At 49.1% G+C, this 20,154-nt stretch overlaps 2 protein-coding genes across 4 annotated transcripts in view; one reads left to right on the top strand and one right to left on the bottom strand.

Annotated features, from left to right (window-relative positions):
• Nucleotides 1-7,132, top strand: part of LOC125751239 (transmembrane protein 163-like) — a 39,719-nt gene extending 32,587 nt beyond the window's left edge. For both annotated transcript variants that reach the window (XM_049030009.1, XM_049029931.1), the window contains 3 exons: nt 405-516; nt 2,252-2,393; nt 2,987-7,132. In XM_049030009.1, the coding sequence (XP_048885966.1) occupies nt 405-516; nt 2,252-2,393; nt 2,987-3,047 (315 nt within the window). In that variant the 3' untranslated portion in view covers nt 3,048-7,132. The remainder of the gene's footprint in view (nt 1-404; nt 517-2,251; nt 2,394-2,986) is intronic.
• Nucleotides 6,198-20,154, bottom strand: part of LOC125751145 (alpha-1,6-mannosylglycoprotein 6-beta-N-acetylglucosaminyltransferase A-like) — a 57,493-nt gene continuing 43,536 nt past the window's right edge. For both annotated transcript variants that reach the window (XM_049029842.1, XM_049029753.1), the window contains exons 11-17: nt 18,243-18,376; nt 12,669-12,818; nt 10,825-10,971; nt 10,266-10,382; nt 9,490-9,564; nt 9,030-9,187; nt 6,198-8,761 (exon numbers count right to left, since the gene is read on the bottom strand). In XM_049029842.1, coding sequence (XP_048885799.1) covers nt 8,563-8,761; nt 9,030-9,187; nt 9,490-9,564; nt 10,266-10,382; nt 10,825-10,971; nt 12,669-12,818; nt 18,243-18,376 — 980 coding nt within the window. In that variant the 3' untranslated portion in view covers nt 6,198-8,562. The remainder of the gene's footprint in view (nt 8,762-9,029; nt 9,188-9,489; nt 9,565-10,265; nt 10,383-10,824; nt 10,972-12,668; nt 12,819-18,242; nt 18,377-20,154) is intronic.

Below are 20,154 nucleotides of genomic sequence, written 5' to 3'. Positions count from 1 at the left end.
CTGTCGAGATGTCAGGTACACCCTAAGGAAGCCCTGTGCCGGAGTGAAAACTAACTAGCTGTGAGAAGCTCGCTTTCAGGCAGAGAGAACAGCCCCGGGCCGCAGCAGCACAGAAAGCGGGCAAGTGGGGGGCCAGCCACATTCTGATCGCACGCCCCCGCCCTCCCGCATCACTCTGCAACGCGCCGAGCCTCACCTTTAAAGAAAACCCGACTTTCCTGTGAGAACCTCACCAGCGTCATGGCAACAGACAGAATACCACAGGCTTCTTTCCTACATTCCGCGGCGTTTCCTTGGGAGGTGGCTCTTATGCCATGTGACGCCCATGAAATATTAATGCCACAGCTAAGCCTAATGCCACCTCCCCCTCTCCTTCCCTCACCCTGTCCTCCCCTCTTTTTCAGGGCAGCTTACTCTTCAGCGTGTCCATCATGAGCGGGATGGTGTGCACGGCCCTCGCCGTGGTCAAGTTCATGCTGGGGAAGGTGCTCACCAGCAGGGCCCTCATCACAGACGGTGGGTAACTCGGAGCCGCCCATCAGTGCTAAGCCTCTCCCCCTTTGCCATGGCAACCATGCCAGGCCACTCCCACCTCAGTTTGAGAGCTTTGCATTAGAGAATTTTGGGATTTTTTTTTTAACCAAGATCATTATAAAATAGAAGGCATGCTCATTAGTGAGGATAAGGAGTCTAGCGCATACACCATTGTGCAAGCCCCGGGGGGGTCTGAGCCCCAGCCACTCCTGTCTTGTTAACAGTCTGTTAGCTAATCATGTTGTCATTCACACAGAAATACAGGCAGCTCTTTTGTTTTTTCAAACTCCCGCACTAATTCGCCCTGTACCTCAGGAGGGTGAGTTGAGCCAGCTAACCCCCTAGTGCTGGGGGTGGGGGGGCCTGCTGCCAATAGTGTCGACATGGTTTGTTAATTTGGAGCAAAGACTGTGTGTGTGTGTGTGTGTGTGTGTGTGTGTGTGTTGTGGCAGATAGCGAAAAATAAGGAGAATGCAGCCGTAACCAAACTCGCACACTACCTTTGTCTGTTACTATTTGCAAATGATTTTGTGCAGCGTATAATGATTATAGTCATTGTATCCACCTAAACTTTAGCTGAAAGGGAGGAAAAAACAGACTTGGCAAATTAGATTCCTCGTCTTTTCTGCTGGATTCATCACGGATCCGTGTCCATCTACAGTCGCGGGTTTCAGAGTGTGAAAAAGGACCCTGCTCCCCTCATTATCAGCCCGGCGTCTGAATGGACCTCAGTTAACAGGTTTGAATGTCAGGCTGAAGGTTTAAAAGCTGGCTGATAGGCATGCAAACCTGTGTGGTGGGGGTGGGACTGGAGCCGACCAGAGCACCGGCAAGATGGGGGCCAAGTCCATGCAGGCTCAGGTCAGACAGCCTGCTGTCCCTCTGCTCCGCCAGACGGGGGAATAATTGGTGAGAAACAAGGTCTGGGCAGGTGCCGGGGGGGCCTTTGGACACATCTCAGCTGGGGAGGGGGGGGGGCGTGGGGGATAACATCCCTAGTGACAGGCCTGAGGCCGTGCGGAAAGAGCTGAAAATAACAACCGGAAGAATCCTTGCAGCCTTGTGAAGCAACAGCAGCTCCTTCCGGAAGTTTCACTCACCAGCCGCCAATCTCTTTAAAATGCATTTACCTCTCCTCACAAAATGCATGTGTGCTTTTTTATTGTGCTTCGTTTTATTCATGATGTTTTCTGTGGCACAGAAGAGGATGCCATCCGGCACCCGTTCATTCAGAGGGAACGGGCTGCTTAGCAACGGGGACGTCACACCTGTCACCATCCGTCAAGGTGCTCTGGCTCCAAACTATTGAGCAAAACACTCCCAGTAGATTCCCTGTTTTCTTGGCTGTGGTTCCAAAAACAGCAAAAATGGACTCAGAGTTTCTGCTTGTTTTGTGCTCTTCCAGATTCCACCGTGGCTTCCGGAAGTGTCTCTTTTCTTCAAGAATAATTTCCTATTTTAAAATAAACACTCATTGCATTACGTGTGAATGACTGAGTGTGCCCTGTGATGGGTTGGCAGGGTCCTGTCATGTGCCTGTAGCCTCCAGGATAGGCTCCGGACCACCCATAACCCTGAATAGGACAAGCAGCTTCAGAAGATGAATGGAAGGATGGACTATGGCCACATGGGAGTGATGAAAGAGAGAATATCTAAGTCTCATTCCAATGTGCTCAGGGCTTGAGAGCGCCACCTCCTGACTGTATGTCTCTGGCAGGTTTTAACTCGCTGGTCGGTGGCATCATGGGGTTCTCCATCCTCATCAGCGCAGAGGTCTTCAAGCATCACCCCACCGTGTGGTACCTCGACGGGACAACAGGGGTCCTCATTGGCCTCATCATCCTGGCTTATGGCGTGAAGTAAGCACAGGCTCGGCTCCCCAGCAGATCAATTTCATAGATCTTAGCATAGCAGTGGGCCAGAGAGCAGCAACACACAGATTTCTGGCAGCAAATAGATATTTCATATGTAAGACCCTGAGTTGTGGACTTTGGTCTTTAATTTGGGGGACTGATCCTTTTGCCTGACAGGTTGTGCAAATATACTAGGTTAATTAAGCAGTTGGTCACTAAAAACACCCACTAAAGTATTGTTGTTAGAAAAGGTATATAATCAAACTGCATATATTCACCTTTACATAGGGATATTGGATACAAAAGGATTAATTGCACAGAAACATTGTCCTATTTGGCAGGCTGGTACTAAACAGAGTCTCTCTTAAAGTATTACTGCCCCCTTGTGGAAAATTTGGACACAGTTTGACTCCTGATGTTTCTTCAATGTGCCTTCGAGCTTTGAAACTGGGTTGAGTCCCTTGTGTCAATTTCTTGAGTGCAGCTCCAGCACACTACTCTCAGGCTGGAAACAGCACCCTCTAGTGGTGAAGATTGGCAGCACAGTAAACACAGTCACACATGGCCTTCACCGCCTCCTCTTTCTCTCTGTGCTGCAGGTTGCTGATCGATATGGTCCCAAGGGTGAGACAGACCAGGAACTACGAGCGCTTTGAGTGACGGATGAATTGCCTTCTTTATGTCACTCCCCAGAAAGACTCAGAGGACCCACTGAAAGCAGACCTTTAGGTGCCCGTGGTATTTCAGTTAAAAGCAAGCAATCCATTGCTGAAACGTGCCCCCATCCCCTTCTTGGATTCTTTTAAGTCCAAACCCAGTCTATCCCATAATAGCCCAAGAGCTCCTAGGAGCTGCAAGGAGGGAGAAATCATGCCTTTGCTGTCACCATTGAGTTAAACAGAGGCTGCCTGGTCCAGTGCCAAAACCTGCTCTTCTGATCATGCCCAGCAGGGCGGCGCTACTGTTATTCATCAAACATATCAAGAAAAAAACTACACTACATCTCCTTAAATTTAAAACTGCATGTAATGTTGACACTAATCTGCACAATATCTGCTTAGGTTTCAAAACAATATAAAATATTTAAAAGTTTCAAGCAGCCCCTTTAAAGGGTGGACCATCTACTGCCACCCCCAAAAAGTCTCTACATCTTTTGCTTAAATGGTTGACCCCCCTGTGAGACTTGGAGAGAGATGAGTAGATGGGCCACCTTAGCGTCCTCCTGTCCGGCACTGGAGAACCAGGGACCCAGTGCCACGTTCTCTCGGCAGGCCCCAAAGTTAAGTGGGAGGTCAAGGTGGCATTGACCTTACAACCTGGCGATAAAGACAGCATCGCCACCCTGCTGGACCTGACGATACCCTGACAGCCAGGAGGTAGCAGAAAACCGCAGTGGAGCATGATCATCGCCAAAACAGCGGCACAGGAAAATCCAAGGCTAAATCCATGGTATTTCTTGGCTGCTGAAGGGGCTTCATGTCGCCTGAGAGGTGTGGAGGAAAAACAGACCACAGGGCCACTTGACAGCTGCCCCTGTAGGATCTCACTCTCTCTCTTACCTGTAACCCAGATGTTATCTTACAAAGAACCGTAATCCCCCCCCCACCCCTGCCAGATGTCCACTCTGTATCTGACTTGTCTGAAGGGCAAATTTGGTTTTGGCTCACAGGATCAATCATCAGACTTTCAGGAAAGATCTTGCTTAAAAATAATTATAGCAACCTGTTTACCTTTTCCTGAGAGGGCACAAAGGAAATCGATTTAACATTTGTTCTATACTGACTTAAAGTCACAGATTGAAATCCTTGTTCGTTTCATCGTTGAACAAAGTGAAAACCTCCTTTCACACAAGTCCTTGTATTTCTAGATTTTATAATCGCCTGAGGGTTTGTATCCCCTCCATGATAGGAGTCCATGTAATCAGAATGCCGCGAGACAGCGGATAGAGGGTAGCAGTCTGATAGGGCATTCCCACACCTCAAACTCCTCGTACAGGAACCCCAAACAGAGAGGCAAGTTTATTATTTTTTTTAAGCCATGGGATGCACTGGTTTTGTGTTGTGCTGTTTCTGAGTGAAATACCAGCACCTTTTGTATATAGTTTATTATATATTATCCAAAAAATGCAGAATGTGCATTCATGGGACTCGTCTGTCCTGGCAGATGTTTGTAAGATAAAGAGTACCCCCTCCGCTCCAGACGAAGACTGTAGGACCTCCTCCGGTGAGGCATCGCCGGCATTAGCCGTAGATTTCTAGCTGTGCGTTTAGTTGTGGATTCCCCCCCCATGTAGGACTGCGCCCAGCGGAATCAGAGTTTGATTTACCGTTAGCAAACCGCTCATTTTAAGTTGACAGCCTGCTTTTCAGACCGGCCAATAGCACACCGGTTCCTTGAACAGGAAGCCGACAGCACAGTATTAACTTTTGTAGCACGTTTACATCCTGATCACCTTGCCGTTTGCAGCCCCCCCCGAAGAAGCACAAGGTGCGGAGTAGGGGGAGAACAGCACAGCCCTCACATCCAGGGAGGGGGCTCGGAACAAACAGGCCTTAAGCTGTACTGACAACAATCATAAGTGTGAAGCCCTGAAGCCAGTTTCATGGGATCCACCTCATTAACATTCTAATATCGGTTAAGTGGCCATTTGTGTCGTGAGTGTAAGACGATAGGCGTTTAGGACATTTGTACACACTGTAACGTGCTGGTACACTGTGCAGGTAGTAACACGACTAAGCATAGAGTATTTATTGTTACCCAGTATATTTAAATAATTTGACAGTACTATCGGTGTATGTACAGAACATTTTGGAAACGTTTCAGAACTTTTCTTCTGTATGAGTGGACATTTTGTTGAGAAATGGTTGTATGTAAAATACTTGAATGTTTGCACACACATGTAGGTCACATGACATACTGAAAGCCCCCCCACTCAGGAAGTCCATGCTAATGGTCCGGAACCAGAAAAGGGGAGGGGCTTTAATTTGTACTTCTTCTCTGTCTCCCTCACTCACAAGCACACAAGAAGTGGCCAGACGGACTGACTGTTGAAAGTAGACATTATGTGGTTTTAGAGCTCACTCCAGCTGGGGACCTTTTGCATGACCCAAAACACAACCTCCTGGATGCAAATATGCCTTCCAGTGTGCCAGTATCCTGCTTTGATGCTACCTTACGCACACACACCACACCAATTAGGCATCTATATCTTTGTGGGGACACTGTTCATTTCACTTCTGTCACACCTTTTTAAACATAAGTAGCCAAACAAAATACAAGAGTTTTGGCTTGTTTAGTTTTTGATTGCATTCTCAGTTCTGTATAGTTTCCCCCCTTGTGGGGACCAAAAAATATCCCCACAAGGGCAAACTAACATTATCATCACATTGTGTTTGGTCCCCACAATGTAATAAATACATCCCCACACACACACACACACATGCATTTCTGTCTGAGGACTTCAACACAGTGACTGATTCCTAAATCCATCCTGAAAGCTGATAAAGGGAAAGCAGTTTGTTCAAAGCAGATCTAGTTACCAGAGTGACACATATGTGGACATGCATTTACACACGCACACACACACATGCACACATGTGCTGGAGACAAGAGCACAGATCACGAAAACAGCAGCAGTCTTCAGTGCCGGGTGCTGTCTGAGTGCTGTACGTGATGTCTCAGTATGGATGTGATTACCGTACCGTGGGTGATGTGTACACTCATACATATACATATATATATATATATATATATATATATATATATATAAATTTTTTTCCCCATTTATATTGATCACTCATGCAACACAAAGACTGTCACAGAAAAAGGTTTATTAAAAATAAAGTTTTATCCTGCTTATTCATCAAGAACAGTGAAAACGAGCTGTCTTTCCTCTGTTTGCATTTCATCATACACCATGTCTGGAATAATCACCCATTTCTGCAGATTCCTGAACCAGCTAACAAACTACATAAAATGCAAATGTTGTAATGAAGAAAATGCGTGACAGTTGGCAGAGGGCGCCTGAATGTCGCAACTAACAGCACGTTATAATAATGCACACTTAACTCTCTGTCAGTGCCTACACAAGGAGGATGAAATAAACTCATACGTTTCTGTTCGTCATCCAAAGGTTTATTCAACCAAGCAAATGCCAAGGTCCAGCCCGCTGAAATAAAAAAGGCAACACTAAAACCAAGGAAGGAGCGAGAGAGAGAGAGAAAGCAGTATTAACCTGATCCTGTTTGCTTGAACAGACTGGTAGCTGTATTTAAATGCACTTTAAGCACCTGCGTGTAAATGTCTTGTAATAGTTTGAACAGAAACTCAGATGCACAGATCCATTGATAAATCTTAATTTCAAAAGGTAACATCTAACGTAGAGAGGAGGGACACATTTCTTCGGTCCTTCTCCCTTCAGTTGAGGTACACATTAGACTAAAGGCTATACATTCGCATTGTGGTCATACTGTATAGTTACCAATAAATAAATAAATAAGGCATAAGTGCCACGTGATAATCTTAAGCTGAGGGTTCGAGGATGACATTCACACGTGAGCTGTCAGCTATGACGCTTGTTTTCTTCCCTAATTCACTGATATTTTTTTTTTAAAAACTCCTCTCATATCTGTGGGCCATATTGTCTGACACACATCACTTTAAAAACAGTTCCCTTCACAATTAGATTGTGTCTAAAATTACTCCAGAGGATCTATCATTTATATATTATAGTTTCCCCCCCCCCCCAACACCACCTTGACACAACTGGACTCCTGAACCCCTTTCAGCAGGCAAAACAACAAGCAAGCTTACTGGGACCTGAAAGGCACAAGGTGGCTGGGGGTGGCGGCTTCTTGGTAAGATCACGGAGGCGTGGAATTTACAGATGGCCAACTTGGGGCTGGGGCACCGCCCCCCCAGAGTGCTACCCCTTCACCGGAGTACTGTGCGTACCCGCATGCTGTACACTGGAGGGCAATCCCAAACAGAAAGGTCTCCCTCAAACTGCAGGACCCCTTAGAATCACGGAACACCAGAGACCACCCTATGTATCTGACCACGCTCCGTCCGTTAAATAATCTCATAAAAAGAAAAGGAATCCCTTATTTATAAATTAAAGACTTTTTTTCTGCAAACAGCAATAAAGATTTGTATACAAAATAAATAAAAAAGAATTTAAAACCCATTATGAATAATATACATTATCATACTCTTTTCATTTCAATAATATAGTGCACCTAAAAACATTTGTTTCTTTTTTACCTTAAACTTGCAAGCAAAAATAAAACAATGATAAAACGATCCAAAGTAAAAAAGGGGGTAATCAATGTGATCTAAAATTACTCTGAATAATTATACATTCATACACAAGTTGCCATGTATGTGCATCTAATGTTACTGATTAATACGGTAATCAGTATGACTTTAAAATCGTCTTTGTGAAACAGGCCTCTGGTAAAACCTTGTATGACATTGGTCATATTCGGTACGTTAACTGCTTTTTAAACTATGATTGGCTGGATTTTCTGTGCAAACAGGAAACCAGTGGCAGTTCTATCAGGCAGCACAAATCGCACAGAGTGTCCCACTCCCCTACAGAAGCTCTTGTGCCATTCAGCTGAGATCCATTTTTCTCCAAGTCAGTAAAAGCACAAATGCACTACAGCACTGGCACCAATCGCTCCGGCCAAGTCGCCCAATTCGGATCTCGAGGGCCGGAGACAGGCGCCGTTTACAGTGTAGTAATTGGAGTAGCCATTCCTTCTGAGAAACACAGGCCCATCCCAACAAACCTGTGCAGGCAGCTGTGTTCTGCACAGCTATGGTTCTGCTCCGACAGCTGGTCCCATGGTCTTGGAACAGATATGGAGAAAAATCCCTGTAATACTACCATCGGACAGCCAGAGGGCAGTATAGAGGGGCGCACTCATCCTCCCTCTTGCACAGAAGCACGCGTATATTCAAGTATGTCAGGCTGAGTGGAGTTTGCTTCGCCCGAGCTTCTCTTCCGAGCTCCCGAAGCACTCCTTGCGGCTAGCCACCCACTCTGGCTCATTGCCATATTCCTCTGCCATTGAGATGGTGAGACGGAGAAATGATAAAGGTCAGCTAGCTGCTGAAAATATGCGCAGGATTCGAGGGAGCTCCCCCGAGCAAGGCTGCAGCCGGCATGCAACTATAGGCAGCCCTGGCAGAGCGCCACCTGGCCCTTCATGTAGTCCCGGCAGGGGCAGATGCGTGTGAGCGACGGATGAGCACCCGCGCAGCTGAACAGCAGAAGGTCCGACTGGAAGACGCAATGGCGTTGCTCCTTGTTGTAGGCTGGCACCACTATGTCGTCCAACGACTCCACAGTCTGACAGTCTACCCCAAACCTATAAGGGAGGCAGTGCAGGTGACAAAGATCAAACAGAACTTTGCTGGCAATAAATCAGCCCATTAAATTAGGCTGGGTTGGCCGGGACAAGGTAATATGTAGCCAATAAAACAACAAGGGTAATGCCTAGTGCCAGGGAAATAAATTGTCACTGTTTTTGCAGTGGCTCATCTATGCCATCTAGTGGAATCTGTTGTACAAAATTTCCTCCTGGGTACTGCTGTACATTTTGAAGGGGCAATGACGCTGTGAGCGAGGGGTCTCACCTGGCCAGCTCTGTGTTCTTGTTCAGGTGCTGGAAGAAGGACGGCTCGCAGATCAGCTCCGCCTCCTGACACACCTGCTTGCAGGACTTGCCCGGCCCGGCCAGCTTCACCTGGAGCGCGCTCAGTGGGGGCCACATCACCTGGCCATGGCAGAAGTCCTGTCGGGGGGGGGAGGGGGGGGTTTATATTTACATCTCCTCTTCTCTTTATTCACTCAATATTGTCTTGACAGAGATTTGTGTTTTTGGGGTGTGGGGGACCCCCCTACAGAGGTGTTATATCCTACGTGTCACTTCCTGGACCTGCCCCATCTAGTCAGTGAGGCAGTGTCATTATATTGACCCACCCAAGCAAACTGAGCAGTGGTTAAGGTTCTGATACACATACAGACACTGGTACCTCAGTATATCAGGGGTCAAACAACAGTTCAACTTTGTGGGGAGTGGGGGGGGGGGGTTACCTGGTTCTCGATAAAAGCATTGACCCTCTGCAGCATCCCCTCACAGGTGAACTCATAGGGCAGGTACGGCTCGATCTGTGGACAGGAATGTTAGCTGGGTCAGGCAGAGGTGGGCTCAGCCCCCCCTCCCTACAGCAACACAGATTGCAGACCCCGTCCTGTTCATTCTTATTACAACATCATTATTATGAACTTATTTTTCAAATGCCTTCCAGCTAAGGATGTTTCACTTCTGTCACACCTTTATAAATTAAATTTAAAAATTACTATTCACAGTATGGTCAACAGTACAGTCAACATTCCTATCTAGAATTTGACATGTACAACCCCCATTTTATTCCTTAGCTATTGTGCTACTCCTGTCACTAGAGGGCACCCTGACCCCATCTCACCTACTCTTGTAGGTCAATGGTCTATGCAAGGGTGACTGATTTCAACTGGTAGGTCAAAACCTGTTCATATCAGGTTTAAGGGCTGATAGAAAGGCACCTTCCAAGATGGTATCAAGTTCGACACAATGAAACCTTTTCGAAGGCCTCACCGTCCCAGCAAGCAGCCACTTTCACCTCCCCCGTTATCTTCTCAGTGCGTCCCAATAAGAGTAGGTTTACAGAGTAAGGCCCTCGCTGCCTATCCAGATTTCAAGAACACTCGTCAGCTAAGTTAATTTTTTTGCATTTTTCTAGACTATGCTTCCCTAACAATCCCAAACAATTTCAAATCAAATTCTGGCCCATGGGCCACCGGTCTCCAAAGCAGAGGCTCGACCCACACACCTTCTGGCTGAGGATGGACCGGATGGCGCTCTCCACCTCAGCTGGGTTCTCGATGTCGACTGTCCATACATGGGGCCGACTGATGTAGACCTCCGCATAGGGGTGCTGGGAGGTCAGCTGTGGTGGGGGGAGAGGCAGCAAGATAAGCGTCATGTTCCTGTGGCAGTGAGACCAAAGCTGAGAGTGTGAGGCTTAAGCCAAGGCGATCATCCCCAGGGAAATGCTACCTCTACTCAGCCCTGTAAGACGCTTCTGTACTTAGTAACTTTCATTCGAGAGTAAAAACCGGTCTCCAAACCATGAGTCATTCCTGGTGTGATTTGGCCATATGGATGCAGCGTGTCCTCCAGCAGGGACACGTTTCGCATCGGAGGGGCTAAGCTTTCCACCTTTACGGACGGCCTGTCCTCTGGTGCCGCGTCAGAAGCAAGCTCGTCCTCATCCTCGGACGGCCCGCGATTACACGTGGGCATCGTGCCAAGCTGAGCCCATCGAAACGCCCTGCGGGATTCTCAGGGCCAGAGGAACCAGGGACGGGCCAGCAGAGGCGGGGTCTCACCTCGCGGAATGTGGGCTTGCCCTTGAAGAATTCCGTGTTCTTGCTGCTCTTGGGGGTGTTGAACCTGGGGTTGAGGAACGCGCAGCCATTGGCGATGGCCTCCAGGGGGGCGGGACCCTCGTAGGGAAAGGACAGGCCCACGAAGAGCTGCAGAGAATCGGCCCGCATTGAGAGGCTGGCATGGAATCAGCAACGGCAATGGTGGCACATGCGGCCCAGAAACCACAGCGCTTTTATAAGGTTTAAGATTTATACTTCATTTACGAATAAATAGGAATGACTTCAAGCGAGGCAAGCAGATCTGTCTGTAACCAAACACGCCAAGAGCACCCATCTGTGCTACTGGGGGTTACTGGAGGGTTCCTAACTTGGCCAGGCTCGACCTGGTCCGTTATAAAGGGTTTCTATAAATGGTCACTGGCTACGCCAGAGGCCCGGACCGGGGTAGAGGCAGTCAATGACGCAGCAGAGCACTGCACAGCATGTTACAGTAACACGCTTGTCCAGGCCGCTGCTGAGTGTATCTGACGGCGCTGAGGGAGCTCCTCTCACAATGGGCCCTGCTGTAAGCAGCTGCCCCCAACCCCCCCACCAACAACAGAGGGCTTCATCATCGCATCTGCCCATGGTGGGAGTGGCAGTCTCCTGTCAGCAGGTGGCAGCAGAGGCATGTCTGCGCTCTCACCCAGAGCAGACAGAGCAGGGTCCTCTGGTACCTGGGGCACACAGTCCTTGGGAAGAGGGTGCTATTTATAGAGCTCTGTGGGCACACAGTGGGGGGAGGGGCTGCTTTACGATGACTGATGACCTTCAGCTCACATGGAAAAAAGACAACCTGGGGCAGTGAGTCCTCGGGGATGGGGCTGGTGGCAGGCTACAGGGCTGATGGGTAAAAAAACGCTCATAACGACAAAGCTGACGCACCCTTGATGGGAGGGGAACACAGCACATGATGAAAATGCAAACAAAGCAGCATGGTGGCACATCATGGCCTAAAGAGAGCGGACAGCCGTTGGACTCGTAGGCAGACCTGCCGGCTGTTCGTTTGCAAGGCGCCTGGAGTGATGCACGTGGTGGCAGAACCACTGGGGGGGGGGCCCTGTTACACCGGAGAGGTAGACTGAAATGGGGGCCCTGACGTTTGGACTGGGTATGGCCTCCTCTGGGCCAATGTCTTGCATATGCAAACGGACTCCATGGAACATTAACACCCCCCCTGGTCTCAGGACCCTGACCTCCAACACTGCAGGGCTGGAGATTCACAGTCCAGCAAGCAGAATGTTCCCACTTGGAGAAGTTAGAAACCGCTGAGCACCAAAAGCTCATTATCATGCCGACTTTTAATAAAATACCTTTCAAAACTTACATCTGAAAGACCGCACTGTCTTATAAAAGGTATTAAGAGGGGCTCTGAAGATCCGTGAGAGCAATTCATAATTTCCTTTATTAAGCAAACGCGTCTGCTGTACCGTCCCGAACCTCAGGAGGACAATTAGCCTCGGCAATCTGTGACTGTTTGCTTCAAGGACGGACAGACTTTACGGGCTGCCTGTTTCTGCTCTTCCTAAAGGGCGGGCGTGGAAGTCGCTGTCGTTTCATCTGAGATAATTAGAGATCCCCACAGTCCCTCGAAGGCGGACAGAATGTGTGCTCTTCTCTCACCCCTGTCTCGACCGGTGGTATCAAACTCTGGGCCCCATTTCTTTTAGGGTTTCGTCCCCCCCCCCCCTTTACTCTCCAAGTACTTTCATCGTTTCCAAATCGTGATCAGAACCAGAAACAGGTCTTGAGAGACACATGGGCCCCAAACAGAAGCCATCAATACATGAGTAAGGGTCAGTCACCTTGGTCTCCCTGAGCAGGAACTGCAGGTCACGGCCGCTCAGGATGCCGTGGTTCTTCACGTAGGTAGGCAGGTGGACGGTGCTGGTGCCGTGGACCGTGCCGTGAACCTCCGTGTAGCTGTGGATGATGTCCAAGTATGCCTTCTTGTCCTGAAACGGAGCACAGCACATGGTAAGGGCCACAGTCAGAGGTCGCCCCACCATTCTCGTGTGTGTGTGTGTGTGTGTGTGTGTGTGTGTGATGGTGGTGGGCGGTGTCAAGCCTGTATAAATGCTCGAGGTACCAGAACAGGTTGAGAGAAACCCCAATTTGAGCTATTCGGGATTGGGAGCCCTCCCTCAAAGAACAGCGTGAGGCACTTGCTGGGGGCCACTCCACCCCACTCCAAACACAGGCCTGCTCCACCTTCAGCATCCGAATGCAGCCCCATCCACACTGCCAGTTCCTCATCCCTCTTCTGCAAACCTGAAGCTTGGTGCCGCACAGAGATCCCCCTCCCGGCCCGAACCTTCACCCTGGTACAGTTTAGCTGCTGAGTAAACTCTTTTTGCAGAAGTTCTGCATAGCAGAACAACCACGACTTCACAAATACAGAAACACCTGCCAGCTGTCTTTAAAGGAGCAGTTTGAAATTTTAACTGCATGACAAATGGACAATAAAAAACGGAACACAAGTTCTCTGAGAAACTGCTGCCAATCTTTCCCACCCCTGACACAGGGGTGAAACCACCCCCAACATGCAGCTGTCTGGCTAAGCTGTGCCAGTGTGACTCCTGTCATCGGGGAGGGCAGCTTCTACCTGCCGCTGAAGGGCATCCGATCGATCCTGATACCGTCACTGTCAAAGGGAGCCATGGTCCAGAGCAGAACACATTTTCTGCAGTAGCCGGACTATAATTAAACACCAAATTTCAACCAGAAAAACAAGCTTGGCTTAGAGGACGGGCAGTATGAGCTCATCTGTAACACTCCGAGGTACCTCCAAGGATGCTCATCAAAAACACACAGTACCATTTAGTGAAAGCACCCCCGTGGGATATGGTTCTCAGTGCGGCTTTATTAACGGGCCACATTAAGTCATTAAGGTCTTTATGTTGAATGAGGCTGCAGAACATAAAATAAGAAAGAAAAAAAAAAAAAACTCAACACCTTATTGGGCAGAACTGACTCTGGTGTCTTCACATTGACCAATAAGAGGCTGGCTGGTGCATTCCATCGGCCTATTGAATGAAGTTCAAGAATGCAATAATTGATTACAATCAACAAACAGCCTAGCTTGACATGCAGTGTAAGAATGTGACATTTTATACATTTTATGTGCACTACAACTATGAAAGTCTGATAACAGACAGTATTTTATGTCATTGGCACAAGCTACCTTGTGCTTGATTGGGAAACCAGAGCCGTTATAAAAGAACCATTACCATGCATTTCCAGTAATGACATCCTGTGTTTTAAAGGAGCACAATCGATAAACAGGATAATAACAAATCACTGTTCGACTAAACACATTATTCAGTTAGAGGACTGTGTTCACTGCTAAGGTGTGATTTTCGCTTGAGGTTCATGCTGCTTCAGTGAAGCTATCTGACCAATTTAAACACTAAAGCAGACCCGCTTCATTGGCGGCTCCCTCCTTCTGGTGCCATTGGGCACTTAACCCCCTTCCTGCCCCCCCCCCAGGTCCCCCTCCTGGGATCCGACCTTCTCAGGTGACTATCCATTAGCTGGATTCTTCATCCCCCCATGGGGAGATCCCCTTTTCCCAGCGACGCCCCCTGGGGCTCGACTCTCACCCGGCTTCCCGATAACCTTGAGTGCATCACGCCGCCACTGCGGGAAACTCGAGCCAGGTCAGGTCACGTGGCACCGGGCCAGAACCCACCGTACTGTGCCGAGTCAGGCTTCGGCTGCCATTTTCACCTCTCTTTGTTCCTTATCTGTACATTTCATTCGTAAACAGTAAATCCCTAAAGACCATTTCTGTAATGTAAACATATTTCTCTTTTAAAATGAGCAAATGTGGAGTGCATGCAGACCAGGTGACTCAGGGATTACGGCCGTGTCTTGAAGACCGCCACGCAGATTTGCAGACCAGAGGCAGTCTGTCATCTCCCCGAGACCCCCCTGCTGACTCCTACCCGCAGCATGTGGGGCGATAACGAGTCACCTGCGTCCATCCAGTCTCAATAACAGGATACAACAGAACAGAGGCATGGACAGATCCAGGATTCACTAATCCTCCTCATCTTATCTGTGTCTCCACCTTACAGGTGTTTCCCTCTGTCAGGTAGTTTTCAAACTAAATAACATCAGGTGAGATAAAGTCCACCGCCAAAGTCAGATAAGCCAGATCGGTTTTGAGTCACAGCCTCTGATCAACAGTGCTTAGGATTACAGATAGGGCCACCACCCCAAACGAGTATCCTGTCCTCTGTGCATCATGCTGGGATTGGTGGGTGGGGGGGGCAAGCAGAGCTGCCTGACTGAGTGTCTTTTCGATGAAGGGCTGTGCGTGCGGACGGAGCTTGTATTACACACCATGGCAAATTACTGCCCTGGACTAGGATGTTATCAGATGCCCTCAGACTTCAGCTGATGCAGGGATAATGAGGCCAGAGGGGCAGCCGCTGCAGGGTCAGAACAGCACATTAGGGGCGCCAAAGGGAGGAGGAGAGGCCACAGACTTAGGAAGGCCTACTACTGCAGTGGGACAAATTTACACAGGAGCCATATCTCCGCCCAGTGTGCCCTATCTGGCCCCCCACAGCAAGGCCGTTTAGGAGGTTTTTATTAATCTTAGCGGACACCAGGCAAGCCGCATGGAGCATAAACAGGCTCACAGACCCCAAGTCAGGAGCGGCCAATCTGAGCTCCCGGCCCCGCAGTGGGATTCTGGCTGCTGGGGAAGCACCTGACTCTGGACAGGTCTAAGTGCGGCACTGGTCCGTCATTCACCTACCATCCCCATCCATTTCAGGAACTTTCAGGCCCTGACTGTGCGTCCCGGACTCATGGTGCTCTCAAGGTCTAGGTACAGCAGGTTTAAGTCCTTGAAAACCTGCCAGTGTACAAGCAGGATAAAAAGGTGGGCTACACCCTGCCTGAAGGACACGGATGGTTTTACGGTGTTGCCTGTCAGAGCATTTCACACACAAAAGGGCTCCAGACCAAAGCCGAGGCCACGCTGGCAGCCATGAACCATGGGGAAGAGGCTGAGTAAAACTCCATACTGGCTCGGCAGGATAATGAGGGGCCGAAAGGAGCAGGGCGATCACAACCCGGCTGTGTGGAATCCAGAAAGGTGACACAGCAGGCGGGGGGGGGGGGGGGGGGCGGGGGGCTGTGTGTCTAGGAATTAAACAGAACTTTATTAAAGTTCAGCACAATGCTGGAATACCAGCATGACCAGATGGGGCTATTGGTCACTGCCACAAAGAGGATTGACACCACGATATGATCGCTCACAGTGTCATAACAGAAATGACGATACCTTGATAAGAATGCTTAATGAGGGGGGCAGTCAATACCATAGCAGGGAGCATCGATTCTGACAAGAAAAAAATGGATGATAGACGCCATTATCATTTCAGACACGCAGCGCTCAATCGTCTGATGTAAACCCGCAGCACGGAACCTTCTGAGATGCCCTCACTGTCTCGCTCGAACTCCTTTGCTCGTGCTGGGTCGCAGCGGTCGTCGTCATGGCGACCCTGCCTTGAAAGGAGACCTGGCGGCGCCAGCTAGGCACGGCGTGGAGCTCGATGTGGGGCGAGTGCCAGGGGATGCGGCTTCCTCCCAAGGTATCTGCCTTGCCACACTTTGTTACAACATCCCATGTGAAAAGTCGGATTCATAGACAAAGCCACATTACCAGGTATCGAGGACAGTCTGTCTATGGAAGCTAGCGTGCTTTGCCGGCCTGACGGCAAGCGGCCCAATCAGAGCCCACATAGTAGATGGGGGCACTGCGCTCCTCATTAGCGACACAAACGACTGCAGGTCTGTGCTGGTGACTAAGTGGGCACAGCAGACAGCAGGCAGATGGCTCCCTCACAGCATGCACACTTCATCATCACGTATAATGCCGACCATAAAGCCCCTGCTCCCATCGCAGTGTTTGGGGGGGAGCAATTACTGTACACGCAAGTGTAAATCAGACGGTAGACAGCGGCTCGTCACGGGCGTGTCTATAGCACTGGTAAATAATTCTGAAAGATTAAAAGGCACATGGGCAGACAGACTCGCCTCAGTTAACATGCACCGACAGACACATTTAAGGTTCCCGCACGTTTGACTAGCTGGAAAGTTGCACCTAACGGCTGACTTTGGTGTCTGAGGTTACATTTTTATTTATTTGGCACATGCCTTTATCGTACATGTTTTGCGAAAGCTGGGCCAGACAGTTCCTAAGGCAAAGGGAACCAAGGGCCCAATGGTGACATCATTGTACCGACCCTAGTGAACCCACGACCTTCTGATCACGGGCACAACATCGCACCCCGCTGATCCACAAGCAAACCCAGTTCAGAAAGCAGCCGGGATTCTCCGAGGCGCTCTCCAAAGCAGTCCAAGAGCATCTCCCCACGCTGGTTTTAATTAAAAAGCGTGAAAAAGAACGGCTGTTAAAAGCACTGGAGGGGACCTGATTAATCGTCGTCACTTTAGTTTGCCAGTTAATGGAGCCCAAACCTGCCCTATAGGATGACTGAGTGATAAACCCTAGCCCCCCCCCCCCCACCCTCCTCGGGAACCGGCACCGGGAGGATTAAATTAAACCGGGTCAAGTTCAGAACAGAGCCCCGGGCATAGCTTCCTGAGCTCACCGCCATGCCAGATTTTCGCGAGCGAGGACATCACTGCATGGCAAGCCAACGCGGATCTGCCAGTGTTACGCTGCTACGTGAGCACAGGAAAGACCCCACAGGCCATAAAAGGTAATCGAACAGACACGGAAACCCAACATGGTGTCCGCTGATGACATAACTCACTGCTAATAGAGGTAGGGAGGGGTCTGCTGACCTTGGAATGTAGTTACCGGGTCTCGAGTCTCGAAAACACATGACGTGGGCCTGGGAAAAGGGGCAGAGACCCACGCAGCTGTTCATAAACCATGTCCTTGAAAATTTTACAACCCCAGAGTCCATCTCCTTACCCCCACGTGGGAAAAAGTCACCTCTGACAAGGACAACACATTCACACACGTGCTAGTGTGTCGCAATATTTCTAACAACATTCACACTCAACCCCCAGCCCAGCTGCTTTTCCTGTGTGTGCGCTCAGCGCAGTGCCTCAGAAAAGCCTGCAGAGGGCGCCGGCGCTGCACAGACCAGCGCACCTCGCTCACCGTGAGATGGTTTCTCAGTCTGTTTACAAGGTCGTCATTCTCTTGGGGAAGACAGTGAATCCCAAGCGGACACACACTGAACGCTTGGGTTCCCTGCCAGGTCAACTGTGAGTGAACCGTGCGGTTGCAGCCTTTCAGTCTCTGCTTGTTACAGAAATCTGATCTGAGGATTCAGAACAAGCTGCCTAAACCTGTGATATAGTTTGCCCTTGTCCCCCCAGCATACCTTCCAGAAGTTGTCCACTTTGCCATAGACCAGGGACTGGTTCTGCCTCTTGATGTCGTCGATGTGTCGTATATCGCTGGCGTTGAGGTGCTGCTCCACCACAAAACCCAGGAAGGTGTTGTCGGGGGTGTGAGCTGGAGGGGGGTGGAATATATACAATGATCAGCCAAAGACAAAGATCCCAGCTGGTAAAAGCCTATAGCTCGAGCCCAAGCAAGACATTTCATCCTTGCTGTCATAAGTAACCTGGATTGTTGAGAGAAAAACAGCAGCTTAGGTAATTAGATGAGTGGGGGGGGGGCAGCACTGAAAGCAGCAGACTTCCTGAACTCAGTGAGTGGAGCACAGGTCGGCAAGAGGGAACAAAACCAGGAAGTGGGACAAACTACAAGGAAAGGCACGATTCCGGCAGGCGACAGAGCTGACACAGCGAAACCACAAAGAGCACTGCCTTGTTCAAATGGAATCTGCTGAATATCTTGGCCTCGGGTTTAACTTTCAGCCATAAAAACATGATTAAATCACTATCTTCTAGTGAATGATCTACAATCTTACACAAATCCATTACAAAGGCCAAGCCCAAATCAAAGTGCTGAACTGCCAGAAGAGCCAATATGTATCAGTATGAAAACATTCCATTTCTATGGTTGAAGGATTAACAGGCACTGCTAATACTACTGTGGGCTGTTGCCCACATTCATAAAATGATAGCGATAGTGAAAATAAAGGTGCACATTTATCCCATCCAAGTTCATGCAACTCCAGCTCCAGATAAAAGCATATCCACGTGCTAACATGTTCAGCACTGGTAAAGAGTGGAGAATCAGCAGGCAGAGCTGCTGCGGTCACTTCAAATGGAGAACAACTGCACTCTTCCGGGTCTTTCTGGACACAACTCCAAAAAAGGCTAAATGTGACTGACCTAAACCCTATAGAGCTGGTTTGGGATGAGATGGATCGAAGACTAAGATAGCCAGGTAGCCAACTTCTGCCAAAAACTTGTGTAAACTCCTTCAGGACTGTTGGAGAAGCATTCCAGGTGGCTGGTCGAGAGAATGCCAAGAGTCTGCAATTCTGCCATCAGAGCAAAGGGGGATATTTTGTCTATAATGTCTATAATCTGAAAACATTTTGAAATGTTGAACACTTCACTTGGTCATTGCCTTGAGGCCTTTTACTATAAGTTGAATAATACAAAACAGAGACAAATGCATTAAAAGCTGATGTGTTGAGACTTGACTGGTACTGTATATCTGTGAGAATTCCCTGAGAAATATTTTCAATAAAAAAGCTCTGTGCATACTGCAGTGTAACCATGTAAAAACATGATGTGTAGAGTTGAAGGCAGGGCAGCGATCTCTGGGGCCTTATGGATCGGAGCAGACGTGAAAACCTGAAGGTGCGCGTCTTTCAATGGGAAGATGTATGAGCATGACAAGCAAGTGTGTGTTACTGTGAGGTCCAAATAGAGCCCGCTGTGCTATTATCAGAGGGGATCAGAGGAAGCCTTGATCTCCACTCCGAAAGACAGGCCCAGAATTGCCCTCCTACCCTTATGGGGCTGATTTCCTCTACGTGGATTCTCGCGGACACAGACGAGCCTGAACGTGAAAACTCACCTTCAGGTGATGCGTCACACCTATACCATCTGGCTTCCCTGCCTATCATTCATGTAATGCCCGTCATTGTCACAGGACGGGCAGGACACAATGTATCACGAAGCAACTCGCATGTCAGTACCGTTTACCTGCGAGTTGCACTGTGCCTATTGTTACAAGGGAAGTAGCAGAGGTCACTAGTGTCAGATGTGTGCCCTGAAGCTCCGCGTGCCTTACAGGGTTCCCATTCCGCACGGCATTCCCACTCCTCCCAGCTGTTCACAATGCAGCCTTTCATGTGCACCCATGAGCCA

This window comes from Brienomyrus brachyistius, chromosome 1 (assembly GCF_023856365.1).
Source record: "Brienomyrus brachyistius isolate T26 chromosome 1, BBRACH_0.4, whole genome shotgun sequence".
Taxonomy (NCBI): Eukaryota; Metazoa; Chordata; class Actinopteri; order Osteoglossiformes; family Mormyridae; genus Brienomyrus; species Brienomyrus brachyistius.
This window is presented reverse-complemented; position numbering and strand designations above follow the sequence as displayed.